This window comes from Thermothelomyces heterothallicus (assembly GCF_042370625.1).
Source record: "Thermothelomyces heterothallicus CBS 202.75 unplaced genomic scaffold P884_scaffold_26, whole genome shotgun sequence".
In the NCBI taxonomy this organism is placed as follows: Eukaryota; Fungi; Ascomycota; class Sordariomycetes; order Sordariales; family Chaetomiaceae; genus Thermothelomyces; species Thermothelomyces heterothallicus.
The window spans coordinates 337233-358761 of record NW_027192587.1 but is presented as its reverse complement, the minus strand read 5'-3'; the positions used below and the strand labels follow the sequence as shown (position 1 = coordinate 358761).

At 58.9% G+C, this 21529-nt stretch overlaps 5 protein-coding genes and 2 non-coding genes across 7 annotated transcripts; 3 read left to right on the top strand and 4 right to left on the bottom strand.

The window, feature by feature from the left end:
• Positions 1–126: 126 nt before the first annotated feature.
• Positions 127–2326, bottom strand: P884DRAFT_249684 (iron-containing alcohol dehydrogenase-domain containing protein). The gene is made up of 2 exons (XM_069440608.1): positions 2115–2326; positions 127–1979 (listed from the first exon to the last, which is right to left on the bottom strand). The coding sequence occupies exons 1-2, from the start codon at positions 2142–2144 to the stop codon at positions 471–473; spliced, it is 1539 nt and encodes a 512-aa protein (XP_069294748.1). The 5' UTR covers positions 2145–2326; the 3' UTR covers positions 127–470.
• Positions 2327–2636: 310 nt separating this feature from the next.
• On the bottom strand, positions 2637–6392 carry P884DRAFT_249680 (uncharacterized protein). Its single transcript, XM_069440607.1, has 2 exons — positions 4024–6392; positions 2637–3888 (listed from the first exon to the last, which is right to left on the bottom strand). Exons 1-2 carry the CDS (start codon positions 6067–6069, stop codon positions 2878–2880), a joined length of 3057 nt encoding a protein of 1018 aa, XP_069294747.1. The 5' UTR covers positions 6070–6392; the 3' UTR covers positions 2637–2877.
• Positions 6393–9677: 3285 nt separating this feature from the next.
• Positions 9678–12174, top strand: P884DRAFT_263608 (E1-E2 ATPase-domain-containing protein). Its single transcript, XM_069441774.1, has one exon. It carries the CDS (start codon positions 9762–9764, stop codon positions 12165–12167), a length of 2406 nt encoding a protein of 801 aa, XP_069294746.1. The 5' UTR covers positions 9678–9761; the 3' UTR covers positions 12168–12174.
• Positions 12175–12645: 471 nt separating this feature from the next.
• P884DRAFT_249676 (C3HC zinc finger-like-domain-containing protein) lies at positions 12646–15129 on the top strand. Its single transcript, XM_069440606.1, has 2 exons — positions 12646–13638; positions 13755–15129. The coding sequence occupies exons 1-2, from the start codon at positions 12918–12920 to the stop codon at positions 14918–14920; spliced, it is 1887 nt and encodes a 628-aa protein (XP_069294745.1). The 5' UTR covers positions 12646–12917; the 3' UTR covers positions 14921–15129.
• Positions 15130–15242: 113 nt separating this feature from the next.
• Positions 15243–15326, bottom strand: P884DRAFT_t149. The gene has a single exon. It is a non-coding gene; the product is annotated as a tRNA-Pro (tRNA).
• Positions 15327–17287: 1961 nt separating this feature from the next.
• On the bottom strand, positions 17288–18778 carry P884DRAFT_294338 (uncharacterized protein; the record flags this gene model as incomplete). Its single annotated transcript, XM_069444274.1, has 2 exons — positions 17288–17433; positions 17899–18778. 2 exons carry the CDS (start codon positions 18776–18778, stop codon positions 17288–17290), a joined length of 1026 nt encoding a protein of 341 aa, XP_069294744.1.
• Positions 18779–20853: 2075 nt separating this feature from the next.
• On the top strand, positions 20854–20959 carry P884DRAFT_t154. Its single transcript has one exon. It is a non-coding gene; the product is annotated as a tRNA-Pro (tRNA).
• Positions 20960–21529: the final 570 nt, after the last annotated feature.

The window sequence follows — 21529 nt, the reverse complement described above, 5'->3', positions numbered from 1 at the left end:
AATGCTAGGCAGCTGGATATCAAAGGACGGGCTCGGCTCTAGTCCTCACGAGTACGTTGCGAGTGTACACTTCGTTGAGCGTTCGTCTCGGGCATAGACAGGGAAAGCTAGGGTTATTTATATACACGGCGGGCGTCGAGACCATGAGCACACAACAATAACCGCACAATAGCCGGTGTGCTAAATCCATTCGCGCTCAGGGAATTGCCATGTTGATTTGTGATTGAGTTGATTCCTCGGCTATTGTGCTCTTTTTGTACTGTCAAGCCATATAACGTATGCCCTCAGGCTTCGGATCGATGCGAATTTCCCCCCTTCACTCACAATGCTAAGCCATCAACAAACAATAACCACAAGCCATACCCCGTGCGTACAATGAGCGCGGTCTGATTTCATCCGAAAAAAAAAAAATGAAAATCGACAAGGTTAAAAAAGAAAAAAAAATGGAAAAGGACGAAAATAAAATGTCATCAATGCTCGAGAGCGTCCTCAAACAGGCGACGCAGCTGGTCGCGCTCCTGCTCGAGCTCCTTGGCAAGGCCCGGGGCGAGGGAGAGGACGCGGGCCTGGGGGATGGTACCCTCGACCAGGTCGTCGATGTGGTCGCGGGTGAAGCCGAGGTGGCGGAGGCCGGCGGGCTGGTCGCCGAGGTCGGCGAGGAAGCGGGTGAGGGCGTCGGCGAGGACTTCGCCGGCGCTCTCGCGCTTGACGTTGCTGACGTCGACGCCGAAGGCCTCGGCGGCGGCCAGGTGGCGCTCCGGGTTGGAAGGCGCGGTGAAGCGGAAGACGGCCGGGGCGGAGACGGCGACGGAGACGCCGTGCGGGATCAGGGGCGCGTCGACCTCGTAGCCGGCGTGCCGGTAGCCCGGGTTCTGGCCCGAGATGGGGTAGGACATGCCGTGGCACAGGTGGACGCCGGCGTTGCCGAAGCCGACGCCGGCCAGGGTGCTGGCCAGCAGCATCTCGGTCTGGGCCTCCATGTCGTCCGGGTCGCGGACGGAGCGGGGCAGGTACTTGACGGTCTGGCGCAGGGCGTTGAGGGAGAAGATGTCGCTGATCGGGTTGGCGCCCTGGTAGGCCGGCCGCAGGATCGGGTTGGCGGGGCGCGGGGTGCGCTCGTAGAAGGGGATGGCGGTCCACGACTCGAGCGCGTGGCAGAGCACGTCGAGGCCGGACGAGGCGCGCACGGCGGCCGGCATGGTGCGCGTGTTGAGCGGGTCGCAGATGCCCAGCGTCGGCTTGAGGTTGCGGTGGGCCACGCCCGTCTTGGCCCGGCGCGAGGCCAGGTCGAAGATGGCCGTCCCCGTCGTCTCGCTGCCCGTGCCCGCCGTCGTCGGCACCGCCACGAGCGGCAGCAGCTTGCGGTCGACCGGCCGGCCCTTGCCCAGCGGCGCGTTGACAAAGTCCATGAAGTCGGCGTCCGGATAGCACGTGTACAGGTTCATCAGCTTGGCCGTGTCCATGACCGACCCGCCGCCCACGGCCAGGAAGGCGTCGGGCGCGTACCCGCGCGCCCACTCGACCGCCTCCTTGACGCTGTAGTCCTTGGGCTCGACCCGCACCCCGGAGTAGACGCGGTACTCAACCCCTTCCCCGTCCAGCGCCTCGCGCACCTGCCGCATCGCCTCGAGCCGGTCCACCGTCGGGTCCGTCACCACGCACACCCGCTTGGCCCCCATGTTCCGCAGGTCCATGCCGACCTCCCGCGTCGCCCCGGGCCCGAACCGGATCGACGACGCCGCCATCTCGAACGCGTACTCCTTCTGCTGCGCCGCATCACGCGGCGTCGCGTACCCCCGCCGCCCGCCACGCGCCGCCGACGAGGCGCGGTCTGCAAATCGCGACACCGTCGTCACCGCCGCCGCCGCCGACGCCGACGGGCCGGCGTGGTGGTGATGGCCCGGGTTGGCGTGGCACGGGCACGAGGGCGGGTGGGTATACTGCACCGTACGGAGGAGGTTGACGGCGCGGGCGGCCCTCTTGAGTTCTCTCGGTCAGTGTCTGAAAGGAAAAAAGAAAAAAAGAAAGAAAAAGGAAAAAAGAAACAAAGAAAAAAAAAGAAAAAAGAAAAAACAGTCAGATGAGGTCATAATGTGGGAAGGCGGGAGGCATACAGAAGGCAGGACGCGGATTGCGGTTCCCATCCCGAACTGCTCTGCTTAGTAAAGTTCCGACTAGGGAGATGTATGTTGAATTACGAGAGTAGGCCGTTTGTTTCGGCGGTTGTCCAGAAGTTCCAATGTCAAGACGTAGGGCTAACCCCCAGTAGCCCCTAGTCGAAAACAAACAGAATGTTGGTGAGAAGGGGAAGAAGTTGTACGAAGGACTCGGTAGATGAGCAGAAATATGACAAATTGAACAATGATGCGTGTTCCGCCAAAACACTCCGAGGGGCGCTCCTGCTCCCCCGGACCGAACCCCCCAGAAGCTACCCCACACCCCCGGTTAAGCAACTCCCGAACGGACTGCGGCGGGTTGCGCCGGACTTAAACACGCCCTGCGTGCCTCTAATCTCTAGTGTAATAGGCTAGCGCTAGGCCGCCAAACCCCAGAGCTGGGGTTCTCCGCCGTTCAAGGGCAGTGGCACCGCCCCCGGCCCACTGGGCGGAGCTCCCCCCGCACGGCACCCCCGTCACCGCCGACAAGAAGGGATTATTACGGTCCGTAGCTATTCCAATCACCATTCTTGTTGACAACGCTCAAACTGGCAAGTTCAGGACTTGGCGTGGTGACGGGACTTCACTGGACTTGACAACGAAAAGTATCGATCGGTATTGAGGTATGGTCTAAGACAGCAACGCAAAGTAAAGAAAAGGAAAAAAAAACCAAAAGAAAAAAAAAAAAGCCAACTCGCTCGCAACATATGAACAAGCCGATCTAGTACACCTCCAAGACATAGCGGCCGTCCTCCTTGAGCCGCTCAATCTCCTTGCGGGGATCCACCTTCCTGCCGCTCTGCTCGGCCTCCGCCGCGATCGCCTCCTCCAGCACGGCGGTGACGTCCGGCACGGGCCAGGTCGGTCCGCACAGGTAGAACGAGCCCTCCTCCTTGATGTAGGCCTTGATGACGTCGGCGATGGTCTGCCGCATGCGGTCCTGGATGTAGATCTTCTGCGGCTGGTCGCGCGAGAAGGCGGCGCCCAGCAGCGTGATGACGCCCGCGTCCAGGTACGCCTCCCACTCCTCGCCGTACAGGTACTCCTCCCGCTGGTGGCGGCTGCCGAGGTAGAGCAGGATGGAGCCGATCTCCTTGCCCTGGGCCTTCTGCATGGCCCGGTACTGCACAAAGGCGCGGAAGGGCGCCAGCCCGGTGCCGAGGCCGGCCATGATGAGCGGCGCCGTGTCCCTGGCCGGCAGCTTCATGACCGACGGCTTGACCGACACGGTGACGGCCGCGCCGGGCTCGAGCCCGGCCAGGTAGCGCGTCGCCTGCCCGTAGCGCGCGCGGCCCCTGGTGTCGACCCAGCCGACCGCGACGATCATGAGCGAGAGCGAGTCGGGCGTGACGGCCTGCGCCGACGCGATGCTGTACTCCCTGCGCTTGAGCGGCGCCACGATCCGCGCCAGGTCCGCGAACGCCGGGTGCGCCGACCGGAACATCTGCAGCACGTCCACGTACGTGACCGTGTCCACCTCGGAGAGCCGCTTGAACTCCTCGGCGCCCTCCTTGCCGCCCAGGAACTCGAGCTTCTTCTTCTCGGCCTCGTCCGTCGCGAACCCGGCGAGCGCCTCGAAGAAGCGCTTGGGCGGCTTGCCCAGGATGTCGAGGTTCTGCACGAGCGACTGGTACACCGTCCGCGTCTCCAGCACGGCCGCGTCTTCGCGCGACGGCACCTGCACGAGGTCGTCGGCGTCGAGGCCGTAGAACTCGATGAACTCGAGCACCTGCTGCGGGTCGTTGTCCGCGTGGATGCCGAGCGCCTCGCCGATGTTGTACGTGAGGCCCGAGTCGCCCAGGTCGAACTCGATGTGGAAGATGTTGCGGTCGTACTCGGCTGGCGTGAGCCGGCGGTTCTCCTTGACGCGGACCGTCGCCGTCTTGACCGTGAGGTCCGGACGCAGCTCGGTCCGGGTGCCGTACGCCTCCTTGAAGACGAGGCCCTTGGCCGCCTCCTGCCAGCTGTCGAGCTTGACGGCCGGCTCCTGCTCGTCCTTCTCGAAGGGCGCGAAGCTGGTCGGCTTCAGCGCCCTGAGCGGGGCAGCCGGGGCTTCGGAAACCTCGGCCCAGGCGGCAGGGACCTCGACCGCCTTGAGAGCCTGCTGGAGAGCATCGGCAAGCTCGGCAAGGGCCGCCTTGTCCCGGCCGAGTTGGCCAAACTTGGAGAGCTCCGCGACCGTGAGCTCGGGCTGCGTAACCTTCAAGAAGGCGAGCTGAGCGAGGAGCTCGGCGTCCTTCTTCTCCAGGGCAGGCGAGAGAGAAGAATCCAAAACGAGGAGCCCCAGGCGCTTCTCCCGTACCTGCTTCCTCGCGCCGGCGGGGATGCGCTTCTCGAGATCCTCCTCCTTGAAGTTGGGCAGGCGGAGGACCAGCTTGCCGCCCCGCTTGGAGCCCTTCACGATGTCGACATCCTTCAGCAGCTTCTCCTCGCTGACAAACACCACGTCGGCCTCCTCGACGGCGAACGGCGCCTCGACGGGCTTCTCGGTGATCCTGATGTCGGTGCGAACCGCGCCGCCCTGGATCAGGTTGTCATACGTCTCGTGGACATAGACGTGGCTCGGGGGGGCCTCGCGAGCGAGGAGCTTGCCAAGGGCCGCGGGCGCGCCGACGGCCGACGAGTCGTCGACGTCCCAGAAGGTGTACTGGCGTGCCTGCTCGAGAGCGTGCAAGGCCAGGCTCACCTCGGCCTGGCCACCATCCTTGGCGGCGAGCTGGTGGATGATGGTGGCGATGGAGCTGGGAGTGTGCACGGTCGACGCGGCGTACTTGACGTCGACCACGACCGGCTCGCGCGGCCGGTCGGCGAACGAGACGGCGGTGAGCACGTCCGAGTGGAGGGCAGACTGCACCGAGGCGTCGGCCACGGCCACGGCATCGCGGACCTGGCCGAGCACGGCGATCCGACGCACCGACTCGGGCAGAGCCTCCAGGAAGGCCTCCTCGACGAAGGGCCGGTAGATGCGAACGTTGACCGCGCCGACCTTCTCGCCCCGGGCGGCCAGCGCGTCGACGACCTGCTTGGCGAGCTGGGCCTCGGCGCTGCCGAAGACCACGAGGACGGATTCCGGAGACTCGTGTCCGTGGTACTCGAAGGGGGCGTACGAGGTGCCGAGCTCGGCGTTGAACAGGCGCAGGAGCTCGACGACCTTGCCGGCCGTGTCCAGCCGCTTGTTGAGGAGGCCGACCTGGCGGGCGAGCTTCTTGTACGTCTCGGCGATGGCGCCCTCGCTCAGCGCGTCCACCACCTTGAGCGTCTCCCGGGCGGTGCGCAGGCCGTCGTACGTGTGCAGCGTGGGCAGCAACGACGCCATGAGGGTCGCGAGGAGGGCCATGTGCTGGGCCTCGTACGCGGAGGCGCTAGCGACGAGCCCCAGGCCGAGGTCCTCGGCGATCCGCAGGGCGCTCTCGTAGTCGGCAACGAGACCGTCGCGGGCCGAGTAGTCGGCGGCGGCGATGTGGGCAACAAAGGGGCTGGCCACGCCGTAGAGAAGCGAGAGCTGGTCCAGGGTGGCGCGCAGGTGCCGGAGGCTCAGCGAGGGTGCCAGGAGGGTCTGGGGGATGTGGCGCTTGCTGAGGTCGAAGTCCCTGGAGAAGATGTAGCCCAGGGCAAAGGTGCCGGCGCCGGCGCGGGTCTGGAGGGGCACGACCGTTGTCGTCTCGCCGTGGATGTTCTTCTCGTCGGCCCGCGACCATTCCCTGACGGCCAGGTCGAGATCAAAGGTCTCCGGGGAGAAGGAGAAGATCTTGTCGGAGAGCTTGTAGGCCGTCTGCTGGACGAGCAGCTGGCCGGTGGCGTAGGTTGGCCCGGAGATGGAGCCGAGGGAGGTCTTGTCGAGGACGTCGGGCACGGCGCTGGTCTCGGGGACCGGCGCAATGCCGCCCGTCGCGGCCTCGTCCTTCAGTTGCATCGTCGGCAAGTTGTCGCAGGCTTCAATGGCAGTGGCGAACCGGCCCCTGAACGATTCTTTAAGAGCATGAACCCGACCGCTCGCGAGAGAACGGGGTAGGAGGGCCGAAAAGGGCGCGGGGGCTACCTCGAAGCACTTGCGAACTGCAGCTGTGGAGAGAAGCAACTGCGCCAGCGAGAACTGCTGGGGAATATGGGACCTCAAGAGAGAGAAGGGGGGAGAGGGTGTAATTGAGGGTGTAATGGAGGGGAGGCAGAGAAAATACCGAACAAGACGTCTATCCTACACGTACACAAATATCTTTTTTTTTTTTTTTTTTCGCCCGCACTGCCCGCGCAACCCACGCTGCCCGTAATAATAAGTGCCGCAGTCTCATGGCGAAAAAAATCTGGACCCTGAGCCGTTCCAAATGTTGCCTCGCTGGGCCTCGTCTCGAAATCGCGTTTGATGGAGGTCGATGGCGTGATTTACGCTAGCCGTATATGGTAATTCTGGGGGGAAGCTCTAGCCAGTCAAAAAGGTTTGGTTAGTGCGCACGTGGATTGGCACGTGGTTGCGCTTCCGATACCCGGCGTCTGAACATTAACTGGTATTGATTTCTATTGCAGCACAGTACTCCGTGCTGAAGAAGAATAGTCTGTAGGGCCGAACATGAGCTCATTCTTTTCAAGAGTGGAACGAAACGACTGGTTCGAGCACCTAGGCCGCCTTTTCCGGATTGGGTGAGAATGCTAAGAGTAAGCGAAGTACATACAAAAAGTGCGAGAGAGAAGGAGCTGTCGTGAGGCTGCTAAAATACCTTCTCCTAGCCTGGCATCTAATGTATAGTGCGAAGTGGTTTTCGAAGCACTGCTTCGACCGCTGAGCCGGTGGCGGCAGTCGGTGTTCGATGCCATGCCGACCCAAGCGGAACCGTGAGGATGCCGGCCGACTTCCGCCCCGGCCATACTATGCAGAGCAAAGAAGTCGCCGGGCACAAAAGTGGGTTCCAGCTCGTGACAGCGGCAGGTGCGTCATGTGGGGCCATGGGCAGCCGGTCCCCAAACCCGGGATGCGGCTTTTGTGCGCCGAATCTTGGGCACCAATGGGAAGAACCTATCTGGATCTTTGCCACACCTTTTTTCCTCTGATTGACTTGCCTGGCCGCACCCTGATTTCCACCGTTGATTTGCTGCATCGAAATCTTGGCGTCGACTTCCAGAAGAACACAACCTAGATCAGCAACTGACGACTTTCCTCTTGAAATCCGCCAATCCTGTGTTGTGGCGGAGAGTGTATACTTATCCGTGCACTAACTGCATTGACGTTTTTCTCACGTATTTTGGCGACCATTTTGGCGACCATTTTGGCGACCATTTTGGCGACCATTTTGGCGGTCTGTTAGGACAGAGAGGACTGAGTAGTAGCAACGGTTCGTTCCGACCAGATGGATGCGCCCGCCTCCCTTCAGATGCCCTGGCCTCGGGCGAGCCAACTAACGAGAGCATATTTCCCGTACCTCGTCCCTGGAGGCTTCCCGGGTCAAGATCCAAAATACAGAGGCATAACAATCCGGGGAAACCACCAACCGTCGTCCCGCCACCGTCATCACGCCGTTGCACGAAGCAAAGCAGGACAGGTCAACCCGCGACCACCTACAAAATAACATGTTCTGCTGTACTGCGCACGATCCCTGCCCAAACTGACCACCCTTGACTCGCGGATCCCCAAAACATCACGGAATCCAGACCGCCGCTGCTAATCTTGGCACCCGGCAACAAACCAAACCCTGCGACATTTGTGCGTAAAAGAGCAGCTGATGAATCACTCGGGTACGTGGACGAGCGTAGAAACCATTCATCCATCGATGACCTTCTGCGTATGGAAACAGGTCAGTTGGCGCCCTTCCCCCCTCCCCCCTCTACCCTGTCTCAATGATTTATAACACGCCCTTTGTTTGCCCCCCTCTGATCAGCAATCTTAATATAATCCAGTCCGACTTCTATTCCTGTTCGATGCATCGTCTCGCCAATTCTTCTTCATTCCACCCTGCATCCATCCTCCTGTCCCGCATTCCAAGATTACTGCCTCTTCCTTACGAGCAAATAAGGTAGCAAACGCTACACAGAACAGCTACTTCGTACTTCAGCCGATATAACCCTATAACCCTGCTGGGTGACAGCACCCCAAAGGTCCGCATATTTCCCAGAAGGGCAACCCTTAATATATGTTCGTGTGCCACGTTCGACTCACATCGCCAATCACCCAAGGTCGCACACACACTCTTCTGCTACCAGTTCGGCACCAAGCAGCCGAAGAGGCACCGGTAGATTCCGGCCGCCGCCCGGGCTCTGACACTGCTTGCCTGTTCTCTTGGTTCAGCAGTTCAACAGTTCAGCAGTGGGGGTAGAGCAGCCCGAGTTGGACAGCCCCCAGCCAGGTGGTGTACCATCATGGCACCACCCTCCAGCCGCCGACCGGTGGCACCCGGGCCGCCCGAGACAGTCTCAACCTCATTTCTGCTCGCCAACCTTCACTGTCCCACATGTGTGTCGACGATAAAGAGCGCCCTCCGCGGGTCCTGCGGCTCCCTCGTCAAATGGGTCTCACCCAACGTTGTCACCTCTGTAGTGACCGTCGAGCACGCCCCGGACGCATCTCTCCGGCAGATGCGCCAAGCCCTCGAGGAGAGCGGGTTCGAAGTATGCGGAATAACCACCTCGTCTGGCACCATCTCCGACTCGGATCTCGAAACGGCAGAGTTTCAGCCGAACGGCGAGAGTAGCGACAGCAGATTCAGCAACAGCACCAACGACATGGGCCTCCCGGTGTCTGGCCTCGCCCGTTGGTTCCGGCCCGTGCCGTCGCAGGCTTCCCCGTCTGAAAAGACCCGGGCCCATCTCGAGAACTGCGAACAGTGCCGGAGCACGGCGGGCACCATGACGGACGAGAAGGCAGTATTGGACATCGTGTCCCAACATACCACCACTCCGAGCACACCCATCACTAGTTTGGCTCCATTACCCACCACGTCATCCAGCCCCTTTATCGCCATCGGACGCGATAAGGATCAGCCATCACTCTGGAGGGTATCGCTCGCCGTGGGAGGCATGACATGCTCCGCCTGTGCCAACATGATTACCGAGGGCCTCAAGAAGAACGACTGGGTCGCAAACGTTGTGGTCAACCTCGTCGGAAACAGCGCAGTGGTGGACGTGAAGGAAAGGGACAAAGCCGACGAGCTCGTTCAAGTCATTGAGGACCTCGGATACGAGGCGACTCTGGACTCGGTCACTGACCTAAGCCAAGGGAAGCGCAAAGCCACGGAGAGCTCGGATCTCTGGCGAGCGAGCCTTGCTATCGGGGGCATGACCTGCGCCGCTTGCTCTAGCACCATCACCAGGGAACTGAGGAAGAAGGACTGGGTCAAGGACATCACCGTCAACTTACTCACCAATAGCGCCTCGGCCGACATTGAGGGCCGGGCCAACGTTGACAAACTAGTGGAGGCGATTGAGGATCTCGGCTACGACGCGACCCTTGACACGGTAATCAACCTCGCCCAAGAAGCGGCCGAAGAACGCAGGCGGACCGTCGAGATCCGGGTCGACGGCCTCTACTGCGAACACTGTCCGGACCGCGTGACAAAAAGCCTCGCCGGCTTCAGGCGACACCTCGAAGTTCTCACCCCGCCGAGCCGCAAACGGCCCATCATGAAGCTCAGCTACGTCCCCGACGCGCCCACGTTCACAGTGCGCCAGATCCTCGCCGCCATCGAGGCCAGCGACCCGGGGTTTACCGCCGCCATCTACCACCCGCCCACCCTCGAAGAGCGCTCTAAGCAGATCCAGCGCAAACACCGCCTCCAGATCCTCTTACGCGTCCTCTTCACCGGCGTCGTCTGCATCCCCACCTTCATCATCGGCATCGTCTACATGTCCCTGCTCCCCTCCAGTAACCCCACCAAGCATTTCCTGATGAGGCCGTGGACGTCGGGCATCAGCCGCGCGCAGATTGCGCTCTTCATCATGGCGACGCCCGTCTACTTCTTTGCCGCGGACCTGTTCCACCGGCGCGCCATCAAGGAGATCCGCACCCTCTGGCGCCCCGGCAGCCGGGTCCCCATCCTGCAGCGCTTCTACCGCTTCGGGAGCATGAACACGCTCATGTCGCTCGGCACCACCATTGCCTACATCTCGTCCGTGAGCCAGCTGATCGCCGCCGCGGCGAACAAGCTGGACGAGGTGAACGACTCCAACTTCTACTTTGACTCGGTCGTCTTCCTGACCTTCTTCCTGCTCTTGGGCCGGTTGATTGAGGGTTACAGCAAGTCGAAGACTGGAGACGCGGTAGAGATGCTGGGGAAGTTGCGGCCGACGACCGCGACCCTCGTGGACGGGTACGGGACGGACAAGGAGAAAGACGTGCTTGTCAAGGCCGACTTGCTCGATTTTGGCGACGTGGTGCGCGTCACTCACGGCGCGTCGCCGCCCGCGGACGGCACCGTCGTGAGGGGGGAGAGCAACTTTGACGAGTCTAGCCTGACGGGAGAGTCGCGGCTGGTCAGGAAGGCGGTGGGCGACCAGGTGTTCTCGGGAACGGTCAACAAGGATGCCTCGCTCTTGGTGCGCATCACCGGCGTGGCGGGGTCGTCGATGCTAGACCAGATCGTCCACGTCGTCCGCGAGGGCCAGACGAAGAGGGCGCCGATCGAGCAGGTCGCGGACATGCTGACGTCGTACTTCGTCCCCGTGGTCACCTTCGTTGCCGTCCTCACCTGGATCCTCTGGCTCTCGCTCGGACTAGGCGGCCACATCCCCGAGCATTACCTGGACGTTACTTCCGGCGGCTGGGTCGCCTTCTCGCTGCAATTCGCCATTGCCGTGTTCGTTGTGGCGTGCCCCTGCGGCCTCGCTCTCGCGGCGCCGACCGCGATTTTCGTGGGCAGTGGTCTCGCAGCGAAGCATGGGATCCTCGCCAAGGGCGGTGGCGAGGCGTTTGAGAAGGCTAGCCGGATCGATTGCGTCGTCTTCGACAAGACGGGCACCCTCACCAAGGGCGGCGAGCCCAGCATCACCGACTCCGAGGTGTACGCCCAAGAGGCCACCCGGAGGGACGCCCTCTTCGCAGCGCTGAAGGCGGTCGAAGAGAACAGCAGCCACCCGATCGCAAAGGCCGTCGTCTCCTTCTGCAGCACCCAAACATCCTCCCGGGCCACGGTTGACGACCTCCGAGAAGTTGCCGGAAAGGGGCTGAGAGCGACGTACCGGGCCGCCGACCCGGCAACATCCTTCGAGCTCGCCGTCGGAAATGAATCCTTCATGTCTGACTTCTCCGTCGCCATCCCCGCCCAAACAGCGGCCGCCCTCGAGCGCTGGAAATCCGAAGCCAAGTCGGTCGCTCTCGTCGCCACCCGCGCCGCGGACTCCCAATCATGGACTCTCGCCGCGGCGCTCTCCATCTCGGACCCCATCCGCCCCGAGGCACCGCGCATCATCCGCGCCCTCCAGTCCCGGGGCACCCGCGTGTGGATGCTGTCCGGCGACAACCCGACCACCGCCTCGGCGGTCGCCTCCCAGCTCGGCATCCCCCCGGACCAGGTCATCGCGGGCGTGCTGCCGACCGGCAAAGCGGACAAGATCAAGTACCTCCAGTCGACGCTCAAAGCGCGTGCCGGCGGGGGCGGGAGCAGGGGCGAGTCCGCCACCAAGCGAGCCATGGTCGCCATGGTCGGCGACGGCATCAACGACTCGCCCGCGCTGGCGACGGCCGACGTGGGCGTCGCCATCGGGTCCGGGGCCGACGTGGCCATCAGCAGCGCCGACTTCGTGCTGGTCAAGAGCGACCTGCGGGCGGTAGTCGACCTGCTGGACCTGTCGGCCGTCGTCTTCTCGCGCATCAAGCTCAACTTTGCCTGGGCCGTCGTGTACAACTGCATCGCCCTGCCCGTGGCCGGGGGTGCCTTCTACCCCATCGTGAGCCGCGGGCAGCACGTCCGGCTGGACCCCGTGTGGGCGAGCCTGGCCATGGCGCTGAGCAGCATCAGCGTCGTGCTCAGCTCCCTGGCACTGCGGGTCAGGGTGCAGGGGATCGGGTACCGCGAGAGGCGGATCGAGTGAGATGGTTCTCTTTTTTTTTTTTTTTTTTTACATTCTTTTTCTCGTCTTTCTTTGGGATAGCAGCTTCACTCTCGCACGACTAAGAATGAAGGTTTTGGCCAAAACATGAGAGAGTGGGAGGTTAAGGAAATCTGGGGACCGAGGGAGTTTGGGATATACATGGAATGAATGCATTGCTCTGCTCTGCATTGGCTCACGTACTAACGATAGATACCCCTATAATGGTCTTGTTGAATGCTACAAAGAACATGTTTGATTCGTGTTTTGTCCCGTTAGTGACGTGATCAATGACACGCAATTTGTGTGGTAGAGGAGAGAGGTTCGCCCAGATGCTCCGTCAGAAAGTACCTGAGTTTACAGTATGAAGCTGGTAGAATCGCACTGTACGGGTGTGCCCGAAGATGCATCCAGCAACTCTTCCAGGTCCTCTCCTCTAACTTGTCAAAGCTCCCATCGCAAATTGTCTGGGTCAAAAAGCTCGCAGGAACGAACATTTCGGGCAGAAGAAAATTTGCTTTATCTTTAACTTCATCTGATCTTGATGTTCTGCACCCCGTCTATCCTACCTAGCTGTGTCGCACTAACTACATAACGTTACATGAAGCTCAGGCTGGTGCTCTAGTTATTTCAACAGTGGGGTCCGTCACTCGGGCGACCACCATCCGCACCCATCACCAGCCGCGGCGCAGCCGCAGCGCAGCCGCCGAGCACAGTACACGGTGGAAGAGGCACATCACGGCACACAGCAAAATGAACTCCACCGTCAAGCGCAAGTTCAATGCGCTCCTCCAGGGCATCGGCAACCAGCTACCGAGCGAGTACAGCAGCGACCGCGAGAGCCTGGATCCCGCATCGTCGCCACTCTCGCAGCGGTCATCACCGCACCCGTCGAGGACGATGGCGGGCGGCGACAGCAGTCTCGATCTCCAGAAGAGGCGACGTCTCGGCGAGGTGACGACGACGACGACGACGCCCTCCAAGTACGCAACGTTACAGACCACCCCGATGCGGTCGTCCCCCGCGAGCATACGCAGCGTTCCGCCGGCAATAACAACCACAACAACCGTCTCGAACGTGACGCTGAGGAAGTGGACGCCCGGCAGCGCCAGCCCCGCGCCCGACCCGAGAGACGGGCTGCCGCCGCCGCCAAAGTACTGCCCCGGCGATCGCGACCAGCTGCTGCGGCGGCTCGCGACCTTCCAGGAGCTGACCGACTGGGCGCCCAAGCCGGACCGCGTCAACGAGGTGGAGTGGGCGAGGCGCGGCTGGGTGTGCCAGGGCAAGGAGCGCGTCAAGTGCGTCCTGTGCGGCCGCGAGCTGGCCGTCAAGGTGAACCGGAAAGAGGTGGACGGCAAGGAGATTGCGGTGCTGATCGCGTCCGAGGTCGCCGAGTCGGTCGTCGACACCTACGTCAGGCTGATTGTCGAGGCGCACGCGGAGGACTGTCTCTGGAGGAAGAGGGGCTGTGATGGTGGGTTAATTTTTTTTTTCCCTTCCCCCTTCCCTCTGCCTGTTTGGTACATTCATTTTGTCCTGTACCTCGCAGCACATCCCTCGCATACTAACTAACCCATCTTGCCGGACCAGACTCCCTCCTTCGCCTGCCCCTCCCCAACCCCAAGCTCGCCCTGCAAGGTCTCCGCCAGCGCTACGACGAACTGTGCGAGCGCGCTGCCTTCCTCCCTTACGAATTCAACCTCCGCCTACCGCCGGGTCTCGACTTGGACGCCGTCATCACGTACCTCCCGCCCACCTTCTTCACCGACCCGCCGCCGAAGCATTCCCCCGCAGCCGCGGCAAATAACAACAAAAACAATAATAATACTAATCACCAAGCCAACCCCAACCCCAACTCCAACCCCGCCAGTACCCCCTCCCCGGCTGCCTCGGCTGCCCCGGCCGAGCCGACGATCAACCGCCCCGCCCTCGCGCTCGCCCTCTTCGGGTGGCAGTCCCTCACCCACCCGCAGCTCGGCAACCCGGTCCCCAACAGCGCGTCGTGCCACACCTGCCTGCGGCGCCTCGGCCTGTGGATGTTCAAGTCGCGCGAGGTCGACCCGGCCACGGGCGCCGTGGTGGTCCCCGCACCCATGGACCACCTCGACCCGCTGCGCGAGCACCGCTTCTTCTGCCCGTGGAAGAACGCGGCGGCGCAGCGGAACCCGGGCGCGCGGTCCTCCTCCTCCTCCTCCTCCTCCTCGTCGGGGGCTGCCGACATGGCGGCCTGGGAAGTGCTGGTGCAGGGGCTGAGGAACGAGGCCTTCATCCGGGAGAGGATTTCCGGGGCCGGGAGCGGGAGCGGGAGCGCCGCCGGCAGGCGGAAGCAGGCGACGGAGAAGGAAGGGGGGAGGATCGCCGCTGCGGTCCTCCGTGGCCACGGGAGGAGCAAGAGCAGCGTCCCCACGCCCGGGGCGGGGTCGTCGTCGTTGAGTGGTGATGGTAGCGGAGGAAGGGCCGGAGCCGACGACGGGGTGCCTAAGACGCCCGGGCGGCCGGCTACAGTGGGCGGCCAGCCGAGGATCACGGTCGGGGACGCGGATGAGGATTACGATGGGGATGGAGATGGGGATGGGGTGCGGCGGAGCGCCGATGGGCTGGATGACGAGGAGGCGAGGGCCAAGAAGGACAAGGACATGATGTCGCGGCTGAGGAGGGTCAAGAGCCTGTTCAACGCCAAGACCGGGAGCAAGCTGCGCAGGTTGGGAGGGAGTAGGCCCGGGACGTCGCATTCGAATGTCGGTGGTGGGGAGTAGGGCTTTGTGCGGTTTTGAGTAGCATGAAGGAAGAGGTAGGGGGAAGGGGCAGCTAACGATAGAGCCGTGGCCTCGGACAGCTTCGTTATATCCTAGGCTGAGAAGAACAACGGCGACAAATATAAAACCACTTATAATCTGGTTGATGTTAGACGTCCCGAATTGGGTACGAAATTGACGAAGCTGTGCTAACCAGGGTCTATAATCACAATGGTGCCTTGAAACATAAAGAAATGCGAAAAAGAAAGAGCATTCATTGTTGCTCTTCATCTTTCCTGCGTGAAGATCAGCCCACACGTAACACCAAAAATTGGTCGCGTCTGGGGCTGTCCGGGGATTGAACCCGGGACCTCTCGCAAAACACTGCGGTCCCAAAGCGAGAATCATACCACTAGACCAACAGCCCGCTTGCGTCTCGTGTGCGATATCGGAGCCAATTTGAGATCAAAGGGTGATTGAAAGGAGAGGAGAAGCTTCGCGAGTTCCCTTCGTTTCAATTGGAAAAGTCTAGGGCACATGGTCGCGTTCTCTGCAGAACACAATGAGAAATTATGATTTCCTGACGTAAGACAGTGTTTCGCCTGATATATGATGTGGGGTTCTGTCAAGGTTAGGCGTTGTTTGTTTTTTTTTCTTGGAACACATCACTGCAAGAAGGGATCCAAGCGCATATGCGCGCCTAAATTAGGAAGCACTAAACTCGAGGGGCTTTGCTGCTGGTCAGTTTCAGGGACCTGGGACGAGTTAATATCAAACATTCAAAAGCTGCATAACACCTAATTATATCTGAAGAGCATGTAGCTTGACTCACGGCCCGAGTATGTTGATTAAATAGGCATCTGGTTCGTTTTGGATTAGGTTATCAACTGTTGCTAATATGTCAGAGTCTCCTTTAAATAATCAGCAGGTTCGGTGATGCACGTCCTTCATATAAGGTTTCACTGTGGCCGCCAAACGCCTTGTCCTCTTTTTTACAGTTTTTTGGGCCTGCAACCCCCCTTCAAATACGGCTCGAGCCAGAAATCAGGGAAAGTTCAATATACAATTCAACACCCAATATAAGCCTACCATCTATACGCGCGAATAAGGTATATAGATAGCTATATACTTCAAGATATATAGATTCTAACTATACTATTTACTTGATGATATAGCAAATACGCATAGAGATATTAATAGTTAAACTAATACCTACCTTTTTATTAGAAAGATGCCAAGAAATGCCAAGAAATGGACATTCAAAAGTCTAGAAAACTATGTTTTTCATCAATATCTCTATACGTATTACCTATATTATCAATCGGGTAGTATAGTTCAAATCTACATATCTTAAAGTATATAGCTATCTATACGCGCGATATGCGCGTACAGGTGGTAGGCTGATATTGGGTGTTGAAACTTTTCGCTGGCTCTATCTGGCCGTCAAATTCCCCCGGGTGTGCGGCCTCTGGCAGCAGAAAGCCAGAGGGGACTTGGCGTTTGGCGGCCACAGCATAAGATAAGCCCTGTGGAGCCTGCAAACAGTGGGTGCGAGTGTTCTTTGTGCCCACCCTCTTCTTATATAGAGCCACAGGGCTAGCAAACGTAGGAAGAAGACATCGATCTTTTGAACTATCTTAACTACTGAACTGGTGCCAGCCTCTCCTGGCAGCAGTCACGCACCTCAAGACCGAACCTCCGTTTGGTCAGATGGAGAGGAGCGTCGGCTCAAAGTGTCTAGGGCGTCCAGGCACTCGTGGTTGCAGCAGACAAACCCGGCCCTCCAGGTAGTGGTAACGATGGGTACGAAGACGGCGACGACGATGCCCCTCTGGGCAGACGTAAAAGAGTCTACCTACGTGGAAAAAGGTCGCCAAACTCACAAGCAAAAGAAGAACCACATCATCGCGTGGAAGAGGTTATAATAGCCGTCTGCTGCTGTTATTGTTGGTCCATTCTGTGAAAACTGTCCGCCGTCCTTTTTGTTCCTGGTACCTCCTAGATAGGCACCCCCTATTTATGTCTAGTGTATACCACGACTTGTTCGGAACCGGAAAAACGAATCTGCAACCTGTCCCTCCGGTCATACCGAGAGGTTTCTACCCCAGTTCACTACTACAACCAGACTTTCATCATTCGGACTTCTTACAAAAAATTGAGTAGCAAGATAATAACTATCAACAGCATAACAAGGCAGCTCTGCTAATATAAGTCCATGAATGCACCTTGTCAAAGGTAAGTGACGTCCGGAAAATGATTAAAAAATAATCATGTCCAGGACCCAAGGAAATAAGACGGGTTCTTCTATCATGCACCCTAGCCGGTCATAAGCACATTACCCATCACATGATTCATAGCCTCTTCGTAATGCCCAGCCATGGCAAAACCCTAGGTATCGTACAACAAGATTCCGTGCTGAGCCCTGACGCCTTGGGCTCTTGCCACGGACGCCGGTTCTTCGAGGCAGTCGCGGTTGCCTTTCTCCCGCGAGGAGATGAAGCAGTCTCCGTCCCTAATCCAATTATTAGAGGAAACTGCTCCTTGCGTCTTGAACCAACCCAAGTTTCCCACAAACGCATAGGTAAGGAGACCCAACGAACCAACCGTTTTCAGAAGGTACGATAACGATACCCTGCGATTTGATCGCCTCTAACCTCCCTGGCAAGCTCGAGCTCTTCTGTCTACCAGAGATGGTCGCAGCAGATAAAGTCCTCACCACCGGGGCATCTCGGACCTGAAGCGGTTGCTTGCGGCTCGTTAGCGCCTGGAGTGCGCTACTTTCCAAACATCCATCGAGGAGGGAGAAGAACGAAGTGGCAGCAGGATACCAAAGGAGAAGAAGAGAGAAGAATTAGTTTAATTAACAGAAGAGGCGAAAGAGAGAAGAAAAAAAGAAAAAAAAGGGATAAAAGGGGAATCAACGAAAGGGAAAAGGAAGAAAAGCAAAACAAAACAAAAAACAAAACAACAACAACAACAAAAAAAAAAAAAGCACTTACTGTTATCTACCTGCCTGCACGCCTCGCTCCACATGCACTGCGACCCCTCCGGCTTGCCCAGGCAGGGCTTGACGATGCAGGCGACGATGTTGTTGGGATCATCGGGGCAGGGCCAGTCGGCGGGGCCGGTGCCCGTCATGGGCTCGCCCTGCCACCGGTTGACGCAGACGTCGCGGTCGAGGCAGATGCAGTCGGCGCCCCAGTTGTTGGAGCACCTCCCGCCGACGCCGCCGATCTGCACCGCCGCCGTGCTCCGCGGCGCCGTGAGCGTCACGGAGCTCGGGGTCGCGCCCCGCGAGGCCGACCCGGTCACGCTGCTGCTGCTGCTGCTGCTGCTGCTGGCGGCCGAGCCGGCCCCCGTGCTCCCCGGAGTCGTCGTCCGCGGAGGCATGGCGGAGTCGGACCCCAGGTCGGCCCCTGCGTCGCTGTCGCTGCCGCCGCTGCCGCTGCTTGAACGCATCGAGACGCCGACGCCGACGCCGACGCCGATGCCGATGGCCACCAGGAGGGAGGCGACCCACATGACGATGAAAAAGGCCCGCCTCTTCAACCCAAGAACCTTCTTGCCTCCCCCGTCCGTCTGCGGAGGTTCCCTCGACGAGAAGGCGTCTCCTTCCCAGGCAGACGCGCCTGGGGCATACGTCGTCTGGGGGGAGTACTGCTCGGGCTGGTTCTGGTCGCTGTAGGCGCCCGGCGTGGCGGGCTTCCGAGCGTCGGTCCCTTGCTGGACGACTACCTTGTAGTCCTCGCGGGAGGGGACGTAGGCGACTTTGTCATTCTTGCCGAAGACCGCCTTGTCGTGGTAGTGTCCCTCGAAAACCTCGAGCGTGCTGTGGTCGGGCTGGCCAACAGCACCGGCCGGATCGCGCGCGTCCGCCATGCGAACTTGGGCTTTCTCTCAGACCTCAGATCTTCGGTTGGATGAGGGTGGTCTAATAAGAGCCGGGAGAGGGGGGGGGAGCGTGTTCTGCTGATGGGTAATTAAAAGAATCGAGGTGGTGAGGAGAAAGTTAAGGGTGAAAAGATGTCTAAGCATCTTGAGCCGTGGCTGGCCCCGGCTGACGTCTCGTCCTGCTCTGCGGTGGACGATTCGGAGGCTGAGCTTGGAGGCGAGGCTTTGCCATGCAATGCATCATCACTTGGCTGAAAAGGGGAGCTGATCATCATCCTCCTGCTCAACCGCGGCGTCGGCCAATGGTCGTATCAGGGTAAGGGGAATTTCTGGATCTCTTGTGCTCCCTACAATGTCAATCCAAACGGTTATTGACAGGACTGTCCTGCTGTGTAACCAAGGCTCCTGCTAAGCTCGTACTAGAAAGTTCCTGTTGGATTATCGCATTGGGCAGCCCTACCTGAAGGAGGCGCGCCCGCCCGACAATTGCTGGACAACGTCCCGTATGCGCGGGGGGGGCCGCGCTTGGGCCTGACAGGAGCCAGGGGCACCCTCTGCCGTGGGCGCGGTGGCACGGCAATCACAGCAGCCCAGACCATAACGGGCGGTTAGCTCACTCGGCAGACTTTGTGCCAAAGCACCGAGACGCTAGAAGCAGCCTGCACCTTCTTACAATTCGTTCGCAAAGTGTGCAACGCTGTCTCCCTCTCTCCGCATCTTACTACTAAATGCGGTAACCCGCCCGAGCCAGCCGAAGCTCAATGTCTCAATACCTCATGGTCCTTGCTCCTTGCTCAGCCATTCTTGATCTCCTCGATAAGGTTAGATAAGGTTAGAGACCTGCCCACGTGGCGTCCTACCTTATTTTTTTGTCGTAATCTCTCTCCGAAACACTGCTTAGCATTTCTTGGCATTCTTTCTAACAAAAAGGTACGTATTTTTTTAACCATCAATATCTCTACGCGTATTGCCTGTATCATTAAGCAAGTAGTATAGTTAGAATCTACGTATCTTGACGTATATATCTCTCTACATACGTGTTGCGCGTATATAGATCGTAGGCTTATATTGGGTGTTAAATTGCGTGTTGAACTGGCCCTGATTTCTGGCTCTCGAGCCGTATTTGAAGGGGGTGTGCAGGCCTAGCCAACCGCAAAAAGAGGACTCGGCGTTTGGCGGTCACAGCAGAAATGCACCCGACTGAGACAAGCACGCCCAGGGAAAACGAGAAACGAGGGAGAATCACACAATAGCCCCCAGAGTTAAGCTGATGTTGGCTGCGGCTGCAAGAAGAGTTTCCCTTCCGGTATCGGAGGCTTTTTGCCCCCACCCCAGGCCACTGTCCTCCTCACGGGTCAGTTGCTCCAAGACGTAGCTATCGTGCAGATCGAAGTTGGCTCCAAATCTTGAGGTCCAGACTACTTGCTTCAGCAAACACCACTAAACTAAGAGGTCTTGCAACTCCCCAAACACATTCGGTCACTAGGTAATTAGGTGCTACTCTGTAGTGTTGAATCAACTGTCTCATGGTTTAAAAACTAAGGGCACCCCTCGAAGGGAGGGAAAGAACAAAAAAGGTTCTCTTAACCCGCCGTAGGATTGAAATCTCACAGCGCATTCGCCATGCCGCGCTCACCGACCTACAATGCTTTTTGTTGCTCGTAGATGTAACGAGATCTCTCTTGTGTACAGAGGGACTTACTTTATGAAGTGGTATGTTTGGAGGTAGGGCCTTACTAGGCTAGTGTAATTACACAGCAGAACCCTCGCGTTCGACAAGCTCTGTCCGTAGATCTGTCTTGATTTGCGGTAAGCATCATTGAAACATAGAAAATAAAGACCGAATTAGGACAATTGAATTAATAAGGACTCTCTTCTCACGTGGGAAGGTTGCACAATGTATCTAGTCGCCCGACGAAACGGTTCCTTTGCACGTGGCTTGCAGCGGCTGCGAAACCCTTCCCTCTTGAAAGAACCATACAAGTTAGGTTGTTGTTTGGTCTTCTCTCAGTTTAATCCTTATGGTTCCAAATCTCCGCCACCTGATATCAACCAATGGAGTCGGCTCAATGGTCTAGTGGTATGATTCGCGCTTCGGGTGGAGAACCCACCGCCTGTAAACAGGCAAGAAGATGTGCGAGGTCTCGGGTTCGATCCCCGATTGAGCCCCTTCCAGGGAATCATCACCTTTTGCCCCCTTTTTCGGGCCCCTTTTTGGGCCAGGTTCCTTTGCCTCCAAGCGATGCTCTGCGGACCTCAAAGATTCTTGCGTCCCTTTTCTTTTGTCTTTATCTCCCAAATCAGGACCTGTCGAGAAACGCAGTTTCCGTCAGGAGGTGTTGTGTGCATGCCTGCTCGAGGTGGCGCGGGAAACCTAAAGTCTTCTTCCCCTGAAAATCTCCGCCACAAATCGCGGTCTTGAAATCACATGAGCTACCATTACGCACTAAGTGGGCATCGTTGCCGTCCCCGTCGGACCTGGCTCGGAGTCTGCCGTGTTTGCTCTCAGTCAGCATCACGATTGATTTCGTTCCCCTTTCACGTTGCCCCGGCATTGTACCTCAAATACGCCCGGAACAACAAGGTTGGCCTTAAGATCTAGCTGCTTGAGACTTGGCCATCTTGATCATATCATCTCAATGACTATTCCGAATGCCCGCTTGAGAAAGGCGACATAGACACTGTGCGTTCTCAACAAAGGGAGTGATGACATTGGAAACGACTTCAGCATGTAGCCAA